This window comes from Lissotriton vulgaris, chromosome 5, assembly GCF_964263255.1.
Source record: "Lissotriton vulgaris chromosome 5, aLisVul1.2, whole genome shotgun sequence".
Lineage (NCBI taxonomy): Eukaryota > Metazoa > Chordata > Amphibia > Caudata > Salamandridae > Lissotriton > Lissotriton vulgaris.
In genome coordinates, this window is record NC_141693.1 from 233,178,653 (window position 1) to 233,197,050 (window position 18,398).

The 18,398-nt window shown below is 39.6% G+C and overlaps 1 protein-coding gene across 1 annotated transcript in view; it reads left to right on the forward strand.

The window, feature by feature from the left end:
- The window catches only part of TMEM203 (transmembrane protein 203), a 65,072-nt gene extending 48,082 nt beyond the window's left edge, over positions 1-16,990 (forward strand). The window contains exon 3 of the mRNA XM_086921241.1: positions 16,329-16,990. Coding sequence (XP_086777367.1) covers positions 16,442-16,852 — 411 coding nt within the window. The 5' untranslated portion in view covers positions 16,329-16,441 and the 3' untranslated portion in view covers positions 16,853-16,990. The remainder of the gene's footprint in view (positions 1-16,328) is intronic.
- The last annotated feature ends 1,408 nt before the right edge of the window (positions 16,991-18,398 follow it).

Sequence of the window (18,398 nt, forward strand, 5' to 3'; positions counted from 1 at the left end):
TGCAAGATGCCCATAAAAAGTTAAAATAACTAGCTTATGGAAAAGAGCCAGGTCTTAAGGTTCTCCGAGAACCAAGCCGTGTTGCATTGAGAATTAAGTTTGGCTCCAGCAATTGTTGCAGAGGCACCTCCAAGCCACGAAGAGCAGTATCTAGGGGGAAGAATCAGGACGGCATTAGAGGGTCTTAGAGATCTTAATGGAAGCTAGACAGTAAACAACTTTTTGTAAGCTGAGAGGACTGGATTGATGAATGACCCTGTGTGTGTGAGGTGAAATTTTGAATTGGATCCTCTTATAGATAGGAAGCCTGTGAAGGTTGTTTATTGCAGAATGCTGAGAAAGAGGGGTCCCAGTAAACCAAGGAAAATTATTTACAACAAGATAAGGTCAATTATAGAGACAGCCAGGTCATTCTGCTAACATTGTTTATTATTTACAATGTAGCTGCGCCACTTATTCAGGCAACCATTATAGACAATGCATTTACAATGATACGTACAGTGCCCTGAAAAAAGGGAAAGGGGAAGTGCGGAGTGAGTGTAGGAAGGGGTAAAGTGACCTAAAAACAAAGCCAAAAAGGCTACAATTAATCAAAGATTCTTGTACTGATTTAGATTAACAAAGAACAAAGTTCGGTATTGATACTACAAAATACCATGCTTCATGAATATACTTAATAACATAATTGTGGGAATGAAGCTGAAGAACAAGAAAACAACAGTCGAGGTTTCGACCCCTAGTATGAAGGCAGGCTGAAATTGATCCCTTGCATTGGGGTCTTCATCAGGACATAGGACAGGGACACAGACCTATGTAGTACAGAAAGGGTATAGTACCATTAGGAACACACCCACACATTAGTAACAATTAAAATTAAGCACATCAACGTTGGAAATAACAAAACATACCGGGGATGTTTGTTAAACTCGGTGGAGAGGGAACCGGTACCCCCACAAAGTAAGATAAATAGGGCCACGGCTGGAGAACCACGCTCAAATATCAGATGCAACCGAAGATAAATGGCAGAAGCCTTCTCTATTGGAGGGAGAAAAAAAAAACTAAACTTAACTTGTGCCACGTAACATGTATGATAGCCACATATAATAAAGTGGATAAACTTACAGTGGGCTCCACTGTAATTCAGAGCGGATGCAGTAGCGTCAGTGACATTGACGACTAAGTAGTTATGAAGAATTCATATGATGACATCAAAAGGGAATGTCTAGAGAAATGAGGAATGGATCACTAGATATTACTACATAACACACGAGCCATTGAGAATCAGTCTAACTTATTAATAACGAATACCTTAACCGAATTAACTGTAGCCCATTTACAACATACCTATTTGTACATCCCAGCTTGAAACGTAGGACCAGGACAGTGGTCTCTAAATGTTTAATATGGTGACACGCAGGGCTGTGTAAGGATCAATCAATAGGTGAAGGGAAGATTCTGGGAAAAGAAAGTGCGGAGGTTGTCACTATATATGTGTTAAAGGACGATCCTAACACGTTTAGGGTTGGACAGTGAGTCCAACATACCGTCAGACGTTGCAGGAGGACAAAACCGAGCCTGGGTAGGGTCTAATGGTTGGAGGTCTCAGGAGGCATCTGTCACATAAAAGATATATAAAGGTCTCCATTACACCGGGACCAAAAGTAGGAAGTCAAAAAATGAGATCACTCGAGGTGCGCAGAAGTGTACCTGCATTAGTTGGAGTAAATCCATGTATCGCCGACCGCTGGGAAGTACGAACGTGAAACGGGCTCACGATTACAAACCTGAGTCCCGATCACGTGATTTGGATCGTACCAGAAATAAAGAAGGGCGTAAGTTATATTGATGGAAAGGCTCAGCGGAGCTGTCATATTGGAATGATAAATATTGTTAAAGAACGGCTTGAAAATCAAACGAACATCACAGTGTCCATATGTATAAATATCAATCAATTAGGTACATACACTGCCGAATAGATTCCGATCATATGGCGAAAATTCTAAGAAGATATAATGTGTGGAAAATGTAGAGGCTCACCGAAGCGGCCATGTTGGAGTGGTTAATATTTATGCTCCACAGGTTGAACATCGATGCACATATCACAGTGTTGGTGTGTGTCTGAATCGAAGGACTGAATATAAACACTATCGAGAACGCCTGGTGGATTATTTCGCTGATAGCTGCCTAACATAATGTATACCACTGCCCGAGGTCTTGAATCACCTAAACTTGAAAAAATGTGTAACGGATTAAGATACTTGGTAAAGTGACCCATACAGAATGGCTAGTATCTTTACAAACAGAAGTCGTAATGTGAATGTAGTTACAATAAGGGAGCATATAATGATCACATCATAGACTTAACAATTAGAAAATGAAAATGGACCAACACCAGCGTATGGCGTACCTGTCGCATGACGGTAAAGGCCAACCTGGTGTGGTCTTGAAACAAACCAGGTGCCATCATCAAACATGGAATGCTATATTACATACAATATAAATTAAGAAAACAATAAGACAATCTGAAACTTACAAAGAGGGCGTACCTGTCACAAGACGGTAAAGGCCAAACAAATAGGATGATGAAGTGTGCAATCATTAAACATAGAATGCTGTATTTTTTACAATCTGAATTGGCAGCTGTTAGCTAGTAAGAACCTCTGTAAAAGGGCGTACCTATCAGAAGATGGTAAAGGCCCATCACCCATTACTCCAAATAATGTCTTTGGTTAACACCATTCTCAGATGAAGGTTTGAATAGAACACGGAATCTGGATAGATCTTGTAAGAACCTCCCTACCGAAGTAGCGCTAGCTGGGAGAAGGAGCTGTCATATTCGTTGAGACCATTACTAATGGAATTGAAACTGAACATCCATTTAAGCTCCCTTACGTTTAAAATCTCAGCAATACTTCCACCTTTTGGGCCGAGTGTGACCTGTTCCAAAATGACCCATTTGAGACTTTCTGGGGAGTGTGTTGCAGACTTGAAATGTTGCACAAGTGGTGCACCTTGAGTTTCACAGCGAATCTTACTCATGTGCTGAAGAATGCGGACTTTAGCTTTTTGTTGGGTCTGTCCGACATAGATCAAACCACATGGACATAGAATAGCGTATATGATGTTAGTAGAATTACAGATGGTGTGTGATCTCATAGATGTTTTGATATGCTGATATTCAAATTCTTTAGTCTGTATGGTACTGTCACAAGCCTTACAGTGCCCACATCGGTAATGACCCACAATTGGTGGTAAGTTCCACATTGACGACAGAGTCGGATCTTTGGGACTCTGTAGGAAGGAACGGACAACAGAATCACGCACACTCTTGCCCTTCTTAAATGCATGGAGGGGGGGTCAGTCTGATGTAAGTCGTCGGCAACAAGTGCCCAGTGGTGATTGATGGTACGTTTTATCTCATTACTCTTTGTGGAGACGGTCGTGACGCATACAATGCGATCATCAGGAGTATTGGATTTACTCCTGGGAACAAGTAAATCTTCCCTGGGATTAAACCAAGCGCGTTTTCTGGCCTGACGAACAAGCCTTTTAGGATAACCGCGTTCCAAAAGGCGAGTTGCCAAATCTGCAGATTGAGCCATATAGTGATCTTTCAACGAGCAATTCCTTCGGACCCGAAGAAATTGCCCGCAGGGTAGGTTATCCCGGAGGGCCCGCGGACGATGGCTTGTATATTGTAACAATGAGTTACGTTCAGCGAGTTTGCGATACAAAATGGTTTTCAATGCACCGCCATCATCAAAGATCGTGATATCCAAAAAATCTGTTTTCCGTGGATCAGAATGTATAGTAAATTGTAGATGGGGAGACTGTCCATTGAGCCAGTTATGAAAAGATGTTAATAAATCAGGAGGGCCATTCCATAGGCAGAGAATATCGTCGATATATCTCATCCAGAGACCCAAATGGTCTCTGAATGGATTCAGATGGTGTAGGACAACATTCGCTTCAAAAGTCGCCATATAAAATGGCCACATCTGGAGCAAAAGGAGCCCCCATCGCGACCCCCTTGGTCTGCAAAAAGAATTGATCCTTAAAAACAAACAAAAAATTTGTCATGGCAATTCTCAGTAGAGCTATAATGAACTCTGTGGGGACTGCCAAAGGGGCAGGACGTTGGTTTAAAGCTCTAGTCATCACCGCCAATGCTTCATCCTGTGGTATACAGGTATAAAGTGAGACCACATCGCACGTTACCAAGATTTGTTTGTTGGCATCAAAGGGAAGATCTTCTACAATGCCGATGGTATGCATTGTGTCTCTTAGATAGGTGCTTGTGGTCTCCGCAATTGGTTTGAGAAAGTGATCTACATACCTACCCAATGGTTCCGGCATGGACCCACACCCCGAGACAATAGGTCTACCAGGGGGGTCAGACATGTTCTTGTGAATTTTGGGTAGTGTATATATGGTGGGGAGTCTAGGGTTCTTTTGATTAAGATAATTACATTCATGTTCGGAGAGAAAGCCCAGTTCGACTCCTTCCTTAGTTATTTCTAGGATTTCTACTGCCAAAGATGCAGATGGATCTGCGCGAAGTCGTTGATATCTGATTCCGTCATTAAGTTGGCGGAGAATTTCACTTTCATATTTGTCCACATCTTGGATGACAATGGCCCGCCTTTATCGGCGGGTTTGATGACTACTTTGCTGTTAGACGCGAGGGATTGTAGAGCCAATTTTGAGACCCTGAGAATAACTTTCTCTCATCCGATGTCCCTAACATTGATTACACTCTAAAAGATAAGATTTCCCGTCTAGAGCGTCTTCAGAGGAAACTCATAAGAACCCGTTGGCATGGCCACTTATTAACTAAATATTTGAAAGAGAATATTATCCCCATTGGTCTCCAAATTAAGATCGAACCCGCGATCTTTACCGAAGTTCCCAAATTTAGGAAAGGTTTCAGCCACGTCTCCAATAACTGTTCGCGCCATTGGATGGTGCTTGGTGTGGAGACGGCGGCTGAACAGATCAAAATAATCACAACTGAGATTGACCAACTAAAGGCTGAGATATCTGCCCATGCTAGTTTTGCCTCTGCTAAGGAGACTCTTACTAATTTGGACACTTCTCTCAAAGATTTTGAATTGACCACCCAAAACAAAAAAACTTGAAAAATTGGCACGCGATCTGCGGTTGTACGATAAGAAAAAGACCTAGCCGTACCTTGCAGACGACTATTATCGTCAGGACAATCAAGGCAGATTTGCGTACAGAGGACTAGGCTCATTCCGTGGTCGACGGAACTATTCGACTTTTTCTGACTCCTCATACAGTTCGGAGGGAGAGCAGGACCAACCAGGGTCTAGCCACTCATATCCTGGTCCAAGTAACACTTATCCATTTCAGAATTTTGGGTATTATCCACAACAATTCAGTCCTTTTTTTAGCTCAAGGCCCTGGATCGTGGCGTCCACCTCGGGGCAGAGGCAACAACTGGCCCAGAGGCCAAGATCGTGGCCAAACCCAGAACATACAATCATGGGGTACGGGCCAAGTCCAGCCAACCAAGCAGGTACAATTCCAATCAGAACAGCATGGCGAACGGACAACACGCCGGAAGACCTACCGGTGGTGAAGCCAACCGCTGTCACTAATCCAGTGGTGAATATATCCTCTTACACCTTGACTGACGATGAGCAAAAAGTGCTCACTAAAGGATTATCCTATGTTCCTACGAATCTACCTGACAGTTTCTCGGTCAAAACTGAACTGTGTAAATTTTTCAGGAAGATTCGCCTTTAATATTTCTTTAGGAACACTACGTTGTCACAACAACAATCTCAAACAGGAGTCAGGATACCATCCTCTTTTGTTCCACCAGCTTATGCTATGTCTCACAAAATTTTAGCATACGAGGAAGTAGTATGGAAAGACATCTGCCAGACTCTTGACAAAAGGACTTTTGTCAAATTTAATACCAGTAGGTCCGAAAAATTGGCTCTACAATCCCTCGCGTCTAACAGCAAAGTAGTCATCAAACCCGCCGATAAAGGCGGGGCCATTGTCATCCAAGATGTGGACAAATATGAAAGTGAAATTCTCCGCCAACTTAATGACGGAATCAGTTATCAACGACTTCACGCAGATCCATCTGCATTTTTGGCAGTAGAAATCCTAGAAATAACTAAGGAAGGAGTCGAACTGGGCTTTCTCTCTGAACATGAATTTAATTATCTTAATCAAAAGAACCCTAGACTCCCCACCATATATACACTACCCAAAATTCACAAGAACATGTCTGACCCCCCTGGTAGACCTATTGTCTCGGGGTGTGGGTCCATGCTGGAACCATTGGGTAGGTATGTAGATCACTTTCTCAAACCAATTGCGGAGACCACAAGCACCTATCTAAGAGACGGTAAACAGTCATAATATCTATTCCAAAATATAGAATGGACATAATATCGAAGTAAAAATATAGAATGGACAAAATATCGAATGGACACAATATAGTGGTTAAAAATATCGAATTTAAGGTAAGTAATATCGATTTTCAAAATATAGAAGTCAAAATATCGAAATATACAATATAGGCATTAAATATATCGATTTTTTAATATCAATTTTTTTAAAGTGTTTTGTATGTTAGTATATGTGTGAAAAGTGTATATTAATTTTTGTAATGTATGTTTAATGTATTTTAAGTAATGAATTTTATGTTATTTAATGTTTGCGTAATTTAATTCTGTAGCGGGTTGTGGGTTTATAGGGGAATAGGGTGGGAAGTAATTTAATTGTAATTAATTAAATATTTTTATTTATTTATTGGTATTCATTTTGAATTTATTGTTATTTTGTAATTGGTAATTAATTTTTATTATTGCCAATTCATTTGTATTAATTGATTAATTGTTAATTATGTTAATTTTCTAAATTTATTTTCTGTAGCGGGTTGTGGGTTTATAGGGGAATAGGGTGGGAAGTAATTTAATTGTAATAAAGTAAATATTTTTTTCATTTATTCGTATTGATTTTAAATTTATTGTTAATTAATTTTTAATTGGTAATTAATTTCTATTAATTGGCAATACATTTTTATTAATTGGTAATTATTTTGTATTAATTAAATATGATAATTATGATAATTGTATTAATGTATTTTCTGTAGTGGGATGTGGGTTTATAGGGGAATAGGGTGGGAAGTAATGTAATTGTAATTAATTACATATTAAAATACTTTTTGTGTATTGATAATTAATTTACTGTTAATTTTTAATTGGTATTAATTTTTATTATTAATTAGGTTTTGTTATTTAAAATTAATTCGTTGAATAATTATGAATAGGTTATTAATTTTTAATAACTAATATGTAGTTGTGTTTCTAATTAATTATTACATAATATTAAATTGGTTATTAATTTCAATTAATGTTTTATTGGTATTGATTATAATTTATTTTTAATAATATATTAAATCATTACTTTCCCTACTGTTAAACTCACTGGAGTGGGAATAGTAATTTTCACCCTCCCGCTATCCAACGCTTTCCCTATTGTTACACTCTCTGGAGTGGGAATAGTATTTTTTACCCCTACGCTATCCAACGCTTTCCCTACTGTTGCACTCTCTGGAGTTGGAATAGTAATTTTTACCCCTACGCTATCCAAAGCTTTCCCTACTGTTGCACTAACTGGAGTGGGAATAGTAATTTTCACACTCCCGCTATCCAACGCTTTCCCTACTGTTGCACTCTCTGGAGTGGGAATAGTATTTTTTACCCCTACGCTATCCAATGCTTTCCCTACTGATGCACTCTCTGGAGTGGGAATAGTAATTTTTACCCCTATGCTATCCAATGCTTTCCCTACTGTTGTGCTCTCTGGAGTGGAAATAGTAATTTATACCCTTCCAATATCCAACGCTTTCCCTACTGTTGCACTCTCTGGAGTGGGAATAGTAATTCTTACCCCTACGCTATCCAACGCTTTCCCTACGGTTGCACGCTCTGGAGTTGGAATAGTAATTTTTACCTTCCCGCTATCCAACGCTTTCCCTACTGTTGCACTCTCTGGAGTGGGAATATTAATTTTTACCCTTATGCTATCCAACGCTTTCCCTACTGTTGCACGCTCTGGAGTTGGAATAGTAATTTTTACCCTCCCGCTATCCAACGCTTTCCATACTGTTACACTCTCATGAGTGGGAATAGTAATTTTTACCCTTATGCTATCCAACGCTTTCCCTACTGTTGCACTCTCTGGAGTGGGAATGGTAATTTTTACCCCTATGCTATCCAACGCCTTCCCTACTGTTGCACTCTCTGGAGTGGGAATAGTATTTTTTACCCCTACGCTATCCAACGCTTTCCCTACTGTTGCACTCACTGGAGTGGGAATAGTATTTTTTACCCCTACGCTATCCAACGCTTTCCCTACTGTTGCACTCACTGGAGTGGTAATATTAAATGTTACCTGCCTGCTATCCTATGGTAAAATATTGTACATTTTTTATTAATAACTTAAATTAATTATATCTTAATTTTAAGGTTATTTGAGTATTTTTAAGTATGTTTTCGTTAATTATATTTATTATTTCATTAATTTTAAATTACTTTTAAGACATTTAAAAAAATTCGATATTTTGACTGACTATATTTTTTACAGACTATATTTTGGATTCGATATTTTTGTACTTACCTGTTTGTAGATAGGAATTCGATATTTTGGCATTCTATATTTTGGTGACTATATTTTGGTAAGTCTATATTTTGTCATTCTATATTATGTCAGTGATCCCTAAGAGACACAATACATACCATCGGCATTGTAGAAGATCTTCCCTTTGATGCCAACAAACAAATCTTGGTAACGTGCGATGTGGTCTCACTTTATACCTGTATACCACAGGATGAAGCATTGGCGATGATGACTAGAGCTTTAAACCAACGTCCTGCCCCTTTGGCAGTCCCCACAGAGTTCATTATAGCTCTACTGAGAATTGCCATGACACAATTTTTTTTGTTTTTAAGGATCAATTCTTTTTGCAGACCAAGGGGGTCGCGATGGGGGCTCCTTTTGCTCCAGATGTGGCCATTATTTATATGGGGACTTTTGAAGCGAATGTTGTCCTGCACCATCTCAATCCATTCAGAGACCATTTGGGTCTCTGGATGAGATATATCGACGATATTCTCTGCCTATGGAATGGCCCTCCTGATTTAATAACATCTTTTCATAACTGGCTCAATGGACAGTCTCCCCATCTACAATTTACTATACATTCTGATCCATGGAAAATAGATTTTTTGGATATCACGATCTTTGATGATGGCGGTGCATTGAAAACCACTTTGTATCGCAAACCCTCTGAACGTAACTCATTGTTACAATATACAAGCCATCATCCGCGGGCCCTCCGGGATAACCTACCCTTTGGGCAATTTCTTCGGGTCCGAAGGAATTGCTTGTTGAAAGATCACTATATGGCTCAATCTGCAGATTTGGCAACTCGCCTTTTGGAACGCGGTTATCCTAAAAGGCTTGTTCGTCAGGCCAGAAAACGCGCTTGGTTTAATCCCAGGGAAGATTTACTTGTTCCCAGGAGTAAATCCAATACTCCTGATGATCGCATTGTATGCGTCACGACCTTCTCCACAAAGAGTAATGAGATAAAACGTACCATCAATCACCACTGGGCACTTGTTGCCGACGACTTACATCAGACTGACCCCCCCCTCCATGCATTTAAGAAGGGCAAGAGTGTGCGTGATTCTGTTGTCCATTCCTTCCTACAGAGTCCCAAAGATCCGACTCTGTCGTCAATGTGGAACTTATCACCAATTGTGGGTCATTACCGATGTGGGCTCTGTAGGGCATGTGACAGTACCATACAGACTAAGGAATTTGAATATCAGCATATCAAAACATCTATGAGATCACACACCAACTGTAATTCTACTAACATCATATACGCTATTCTATGTCCATGTGGTTTGATCTATGTCGGACAGACCCAACAAAAAGCTAAAGTCCGCATTCTTCAGCACATGAGTAAGATTCGCTGTGAAACTCAAGGTGCACCACTTGTGCAACATTTCAAGTCTGCAACACACTCCCCAGAAAGTCTCAAATGGGTCATTTTGGAACAGGTCACACTCGGCCCAAGAGGTGGAAGTATTGTTGAGATTTTAAACGTAAGGGAGCTTAAATGGATGTTCCGTTTCAATTCCATTAGTAATGGTCTCAACGAATATGACAGCTCCTTCTCCCAGCTAGCGCTACTTCGTTAGGGAGGTTCTTACAAGATCTATCCAGATACCGTGTTCTATTCAAACCTTCATCTGACAATGGTGTTAACCAAAGACATTATTTGGAGTAATGGGCCTTTACCATCTTGTGATAGGTACGCCCTTTTACAGAGGTTCTTACTAGCTAACAGCTGCCAATTCAGATTGTAAGAAATACAGCATTCTATGTTTAATGATTGCACACTTGATCATCCTATTTGTTTGGCCTTTACCGTCATGTGACAGGTACGCCCTCTTTGTAAGATTCAGATTGTCTTATTGTTTTCTTAATTTATATTGTATGTAATATAGCATTCTATGTTTGATGATGGCACCTGGTTTGTTTCAAGACCACACCAGGTTGGCCTTTACCATCATGCGACAGGTACGCCATACGCTTGTGTTGGTCCTTTTTCATTTCCTAATTGTTAAGTCTATGGTGTGATCATTATATGTTCCCTTATTGCAACTACATTCACATTACGACTTCTGTTTGTAAAGATACTAGCCATTCTGTATGGGTCACTTTACCAAGTATATTAATCCGTTACACATGTTGTCAAGTTTAGGTGATTCAAGACCTCGGGCAGTGGTATACATTATGTTATGCAGCTATCAGCGAAATAATCCACCAGGCGTTAAATCGATAGTGTTTATATTCAGTCCTTCGATTCAGACACACACCAACACTGTGATATGTGCATCGATGTTCAACCTGTGGTGCATCAATATTAACCACTCCAACATGGCCGCTTCGGTGAGCCTCTACATTTTCCACATATTATGTCTTCTTAGAATATTCGCCATATGATCGGAATCTATTCGGCAGTGTATGTACCTAATTGGTTGATATTTATACATATGGACACTGTGATGTTCGTTTGATTTTCAAGCCGTTTTTTAACAATATTTATCATTCCAATATGGCCGCTCCGCTGAGCCTTTCCATCAGTATAACTTACGCCCTTCTTTATTTCTGGTACGATCCAAATCACGTGATCGGGACTCAGGTTTGTAATCGTGAGCCCGTTTCACGTTCGTACTTACCAGCGGTCGGCGATACATGGATTTACTCCAACTAATGCAGGTACACTTCTGCGCACCTCGAGTGATCTCATTTTTTGAGTTCCTACGTTTGGTCCCGGTGTAATGGAGACCTTTATATATCTATTATGTGACAGATGCCGCCTGAAATCTCCAACCATTAGACCCTACCCGGGCTCGGTTTTGTCCTCCTGCAACGTCTGACGGTATGTTTTACTCACTGTCCAACCCTAAACGTGTTAGGGTCGTCCTTTAACACATATATAATGACGACCTCCGCACTTTCTTTTCCCAGAATCTTTCCTTCACCTATTGATTGATCCTTACACAGCCCTGCGTGTCACCATATTAAACATTTGGAGACCACTGTCCTGGTCCTACGTTTCAAGCTGGGATGTACAAATAGGTATGTTGTAAATGGGCTACAGTTAATTTGGTTAAGGTATTCGTTATTAATAAGTTAGACTGATTCTCAATGGCTCGTGTGTTATGTAGTAATATCTAGTGATCCATTCCTCATTTCTCTAGACATTCCCTTTTGATGTCATCATATGAATTCTTCATAACTACTTAGTCGTCAATGTCACTGACGCTACTGCATCCGCTCTGAATTACAGTGGAGGCCATTGTAAGTTTATCCACTTTATTATATGTGGCTATCATACATGTTGCGTGGCACAAGTTAAGTTTAGTTTTTTTTTTCTCCCTCCAATAGAGAAGGATTCTACTATTTATCTTCGGTTGCATCTGATATTTGAGCGTGGTTCTCCAGCCTTGGCCCTATTTATCTTACTTTGTGGGGGTACTGGTTCCCTCTCCACCGAGTTTAACAAACATCCCCGGTATGTTTTGTTATTTCCAACGTTGATGTGCTTAATTTTAATTTTAATTGTTACTAATGTCTGGATGTGTTCCTAATGGTACTATACCCTTTCTGTACTAAATAGGTCTGTGTCCCTGTCCTATGTCCTGATGAAGACCCCAATGCAAGGGATCAATTTCAGCCTGCCTTCATACTAGGGGTCGAAACCTCGACTGTTGTTTTCTTGTTCTTCAGCTTCATTCCCACAATTATGTTATTAAGTATATTCATGCAGCATGGTATTTTGTAGTATCAATACCGAACTTTGTTCTTTGTTAATCTAAATCAGTACAAGAATCTTTGATTAATTGTAGCCTTTTTGGCTTTGTTTTTATGTCACTTTACCCCTTCCTACACTCACTCCGCACTTCCCCTTCCCCTTTTTTCAGGGCACTCTAAGTATCATTGTAAATGCATTGTCTATAATGGTTGCCTGAATAAGTGGCGTAGCTACATTGTAAATAATAAACAATGTTAGCAGAATGACCTGGCTGTCTCTATAATTGACCTTATCTTGTTGTAAATAATTTTCCTTGGTTTACTGGGACCCATCTTTCTCAGCAATCTATATACCCAGGTCCCAGTGACTACATTGGGTCAACCCCCCTTTTTGCAACTTGTTTATTGCAGAAGACACTGAACACTGTCTAGGAAGTAAAGCCTAAGTATAAAGCAATTGAATAATTTAGCCGGGAAGTGCTTAGTGCATGGATCACCGTCTTTCTTGCCTTAAGAGAGAGAAAGCCTAACACTTTATGCAGGAGTTTGAGTAGTCCAAAGCAGGTGGATGAGACTGATTAGACCTGTTGTTTGAAAGAAAATGGACTGTTGAATTTGACACATTCCTGACAACTTTAGCTGGGAAAGAAGGCGTACCAAATTCCTGAGGCCACCAGGTATCATTCCTGATATTTTTTCCTGCAATCTGCAATTCAGTTTTATCTGTGTTAAGCTTTAGTTGATTTTCATTCAGCCACTTTGCTACAGAAAGAAAGCATTGCTTGAAATTGTCCTAACCCAAGGCTGAGTCACCCGACAAAGACCCAATTAGTGGGGCGTCATCTGCATTGGACATTGCTTCCAAACTGAAACTGTGGATTAGTGCCTCAAAAGGATCCATATAAATATTAAAAGGGGTGGGACTCCGAGCAGATCTCTGTGGTACACCACTTTCCCATGTGCAAGTATCAGATGAAAAAGGAGGGAGACACACCACCTGTGCACGATTAGCTAAGTAATCAGGTAGCCAAGATAAAGCGTGGCTGTCAATAGCAATCTTTTGAAGATGCAACATGTGAATAGAATGTGAGATGGTGTCAAGGGTAGCAGGCAAATCTAGTAAAATGAGAGCTGAAGTAGCACCTCTGTCAGATGACAGTTTAAGTTGTTACGATATTAACAAAAAAATGGATTCTGTGCGTTTGAGGACACAAAAGTCAAATTTTGATGGATCCAGAAGCGTATTTCCTTTATATAGCAAGAAAGTAATCTATTGATATGCATCTCTTTCATTTATGTAGGAGCTACCAAAGAGATGGCCTGTAATTCGAGGAAACAGATGGGTCAGCATTGATTTATTTTTTCCAAGATTGGAGTAACATATGCTAGCTACCAAGCATTAGGTACACAAGCTGATTCAATAGATTAGTTAAGAATGGCAGAAAGTATTGGCAAAATTGACCTACTTCCCAATTTGAGATTGGAAGGAGGACATGGATCAGCAGTTGAGCTGGATTTGCCATTTAGTAACATAATCTGCATTTCCAGTGATGAAAGGGGGAAGAATCGGTGAAGTTTCTAGAACTCTCGTAACATTGGAGGTTAGAGATCAAATGGCTTACATTCTTGAACAAAGTTTGAATCTTCTAAGTGTTATTCTTAAAATAGCCCGCAATGGAATAGAAGGCTGATTGAGAAGTGATATTTGCTGATCAAGGGAAGCAGGGTGTGCCATAAATTTAACAATTGAAAAGTAGTCCTTGGAGGAGTGTTTGGCTGCATCTATCTGTTCTGCGTTGTAAATAGATTTGACTATGTAATCTCCTTATTATATAATCTGCTTGCTTGGCGATATCTCATTTTATCTGTCGGATTTCTCTAAATTCACCATTTCCTCTCTAGTTGACGAGATTTTCATTTGAAGTCACTGAGGACTTGTTTAAACCAGCAGCAGTTCTCCCTTTTCTGTGAAAATGTTTTCCAATGTATAGCAGTAGTTAGCCGCTTCTGATATGATTGAAAGTCTGAGTCTGTATCGCCGGTTAATTCTGGGTGGTTGGCCATCAAGGCCTCCTTAAGTCTGGATTCCGTGACCTGCTTCCACAATCTAAAATATACCAGGGGAAGCCAAGTGCTTACTAATCGAGGGAGCAGTCAGATGGAAAGGGATAGACTAGTGGTCGCAAGCCTAATTAGCGAGACCGATTTGAAATGCAAATATTTGTAAAAATAAGATCTAAAGTGTATCCTGCTGAGTGGATAGCCCCCGTTACCTTCTGTGAAAGATTTAAAGCAGATATTCTCTCGAGGAATGAGCCAAACGACCCTGATTATCTTCGGCATGATAGTTAAAATCACCAAGTATAGTCAAATTAGAGGCTTTTATCAAGTAAGGGGTCAAGAGTTTGGCAATAATTTTAGGGAAGGCACCATCCAAACCTGGGGGTCTGTAGACAAGTGCTCCTGAAGTGGTTTAATTAGAGGTGAGTTGCAAAGAGAAAACTGAGGCTTCCGCTTTGGGAGAGTCCTGGAGCAGGGTAAGTGAGCCAACAAAGGATTGTTTAAAAAGTAAAGCTAAGCTGCCACCCATCTTCTCTTCCTGCTTTAGATAACGGATAGAGAAGTCAGTTGGAACGGCTTCAGCTATGTATGGGGCAGAATAGTCTGAGACAAGTTTCTGTTAAGAAAATTGTGCCTGGATTCTGGTAGTTTATGAACTTCCTGAGCTCATGCTTACGTTTAGGCAAAGACCTGACATTAATGAAATACAAAATAAAGCTCGTATCCTTGTGAGGTGTCAATGGGGAGTCATTGCTCAGAGCTAAGGGATAATCACACCCAAATTGACCAGACAAACAAGTAATTTGCTTAGAATCCAAAATATCAGTCAAAGGTTTAAATTTACCCTTGGGGCGATGAGGGATGGTGGGTTCTATACCTTTCCCAATCTATCTGGCATACAGGGAACTAGAGGAGAGGCAGATTCAATTGTACAAACACTTAAGAAAGCTGAAGAAACTCTAAGACCTGGAAAGCAGTGAGAATTGAAATTGCGGGCAGTGATAAAATCAGGAGTAGTGTGCCATAAGTAATTATGATGAGTGAAAAAAGATCTAATTATTACACTTTAAGTATAGAAGCAGTGCCTGTTCTCACAAAGAAAGAGGTCACGAAGGCAGTTTGAGATGCGACTATATCCACTTTCTGCATTCCGTGAGGAATTGTTACCTTTTTCGTCTCTGCTTTAACATGGATATGGTTTTGGTTTATCAGTTGTATGGTGGCGTTGACTGGAGAATCTGTCTGTGGTTCTTAAGACTTAGGACCTTATTTAATACACTGTCACAAACGTAACTAATGTCCCATTCACAGAATTACAAGTGCATTATAGCCTATGTCACTTGCAATACATTGAAAGGAATTTTCAGCTCATTTCAACAGAGTATATCCTGCTCTGAACACAAAATAATGCCCTTAAAGTTTTTGTCTTTATTTTTTTTTGTCTTTTTCTTTTTTTCTTTCAAAAAGAGTTTTGACTTGTTCCGTGACTGGTAAATCATACAGGAAGGTGGGAATCTAGGTAAGTGTTGGTCAGACCTGGAGATGGCATCAACTACAGGGATTTACCTCTTTGCAGATGGTATGGGGTAGCAGGGGTGTTCTGGGTAAGGTAGGGTGCACATGTCTTGAAGGCTGCAGCGTATACGTGTATTGCAGAAATGACTTAAAAGTTGGCCATGAATATAGTGTATTTCACTGTATTCTTTTCTTACATCAGTTTGTCTGCCACGTCTTCACAACTTTTTTCTATTTTCGAAAATGAGCACCTAAACTTTTGCCATACATAATAAACATATGTTTTTTTCTAATTGCTATTACTGTATGACTTGCATGCAAAAATAGTTTTGTCACTTCCAAAGTCCATTAAACTATTTTCTTTTCCATTTCAGGCCATTACCTTTCAGCCTGTAGATGACCACGTGGCATTTGGCATGTGTTAAGTCGGGAACCTTGGATTCTGTATTGGTTAGATTCAGGACCTGTTTCAGGACCTTGTGAGAAAATGCTGTTTTCCCTTCGAGAGCTTGTGCAGTGGCTTGGCTTTGCCCACTTTGAGATCTTTCTTCACGTTTTTGCCGTTCTTATCTTCTCTGTCCTTCTGATGTTGAAAGTGGATGGGTTTGTTACTGGCATTAGCTGGTGGAATGTCTTCATCCCCTTTTTCGCAGCCGACGGGCTAAGTACTTATTTTACCACCATCGTGTCTGTGCGGCTGTTCCAAGATGGCGATAAGAGATTGGCCATACTCCGTCTTTTCTGGATTCTCACTATACTCAGCCTGAAGTTTGTTTTTGAGATGCTGCTGTGTCAGAAATTGGTGGAACAGTCGCGAGATCTCTGGTATGGACTGATTATGTCACCTATGTTTATTCTACTTCAACTCCTAATGATCCGCGCATGCAGAGTGAACTAGTGCTGGAGCACAAGCAGTAACAGCATGCAGTAGGTAACAATACATGAACCTCCAGTTTTTTTGGCATCCATTGCAGTAAAACATGTTTTGTAATCTTTGGTGGCTAAACTGAAGCAGTTCCGCGTGCTAGTAAAACGGTCCTTATTTATTTATTTTTTCCTTTTCATCTGGTCTTGGATAGCAAAAATGTATCATATGCCCTTAAATGTAATCTGTAATTAATGTTGTAATTTTTTTAATAAATGTATATTTGAATATGAATCTTCATTGGATTTACAAAGTAAAGACGCCAATATGTGGTGGGACGAGAGGGATTTCCTTCCTGTGTGAGGAGCTTGCAGTGGTGGAAGTATTAACTAAAAGCAGTCTGATCTTTTTTTTTTTTTCGACCCACTGTGATCCAGACATGTGTCCAGCAATCATTTTAAGTGACCAAGAGCACTATTAACCAGGATGATTAGGGAGTGAAATTAAATACAGGACTGAAAACATGGTGTCCCTGGACATACAGTGCAATCTGATGACCCAAAGTGCACTGTAGTTTAGCATTTGTACAGAAGCAACTTTAGGATTTTGCCCATCGAGGGACATGGTGATGTAGTGGCTTATCCACGGACCCCAATGAAGAAATATAAATCTTTAGAGAACCACATACCCTATTTCATGAAACCACCCGACGTTCAGCTTATGGTTTATGATGTCACCACTACGCCTCCATGCTATCATGAATAATAGAATTCAATAAATCTAGTTATCTACATTCTGTTTGTCCTTGTGTCTCATTGAAACAGGCCAATTACAAGAAAACCTAAAGAAAGCCAGTTTAAATTGTAATAATATTTAAAAGGGTCAATAGAATCTGAACTTTGGATGAATTTATGATTACATTTTCTTTTCTATTGCATTGGCCTGTGTTATGTGACGTGTTAGAGTGCTGCAAAGTAAATATATTTCTGTTTACTTGTAAGAATTATCTTTGAAGGATGCTGTGTTTCTCATTGTTTTGTTTCCGTCATATTTTTCTGAATGCTTATTTTCTTTGAATCCGGTTTGTTCTTAGGCATTGTGTGGTTCAATGTAAAGCAATGGGATTTGCTAGCGAATTTATTTTTTCCTAATGTCACTAATGGATGATGAAATACATTTGCATTGGCATCACAGTGCATGTATTTATTTTGTTAAACTTTTTTGTAATTCACAGCGCTTGCAATTCCTTGGCCTCAGTTGAGGCGTTTGTTTCCACATATGTCGAAACAATATATTATGCATGTCCCTGTCCACAGATATTGTATGTCTTGTTCATTCTCTTCTCTCTCTCTCCCACATATGGTCCATGGTAAATATAGTGATATGTGATGGAGTAATTTTGAACAATTTCATTTCTTCCGTGGAGTATTCGAAGCTTTATGTAGAAAAGGTTCTTATAAACTAATTTTGTATTTTCACCTTATTTTTTCCCCAAAGAAATCCTAATAAAAAATTGTGTGTTTGTTTGTTTTTCTCATTTTCTTTTTTCATTTAGCCCTCTTCATCCATTGGTCTGTTC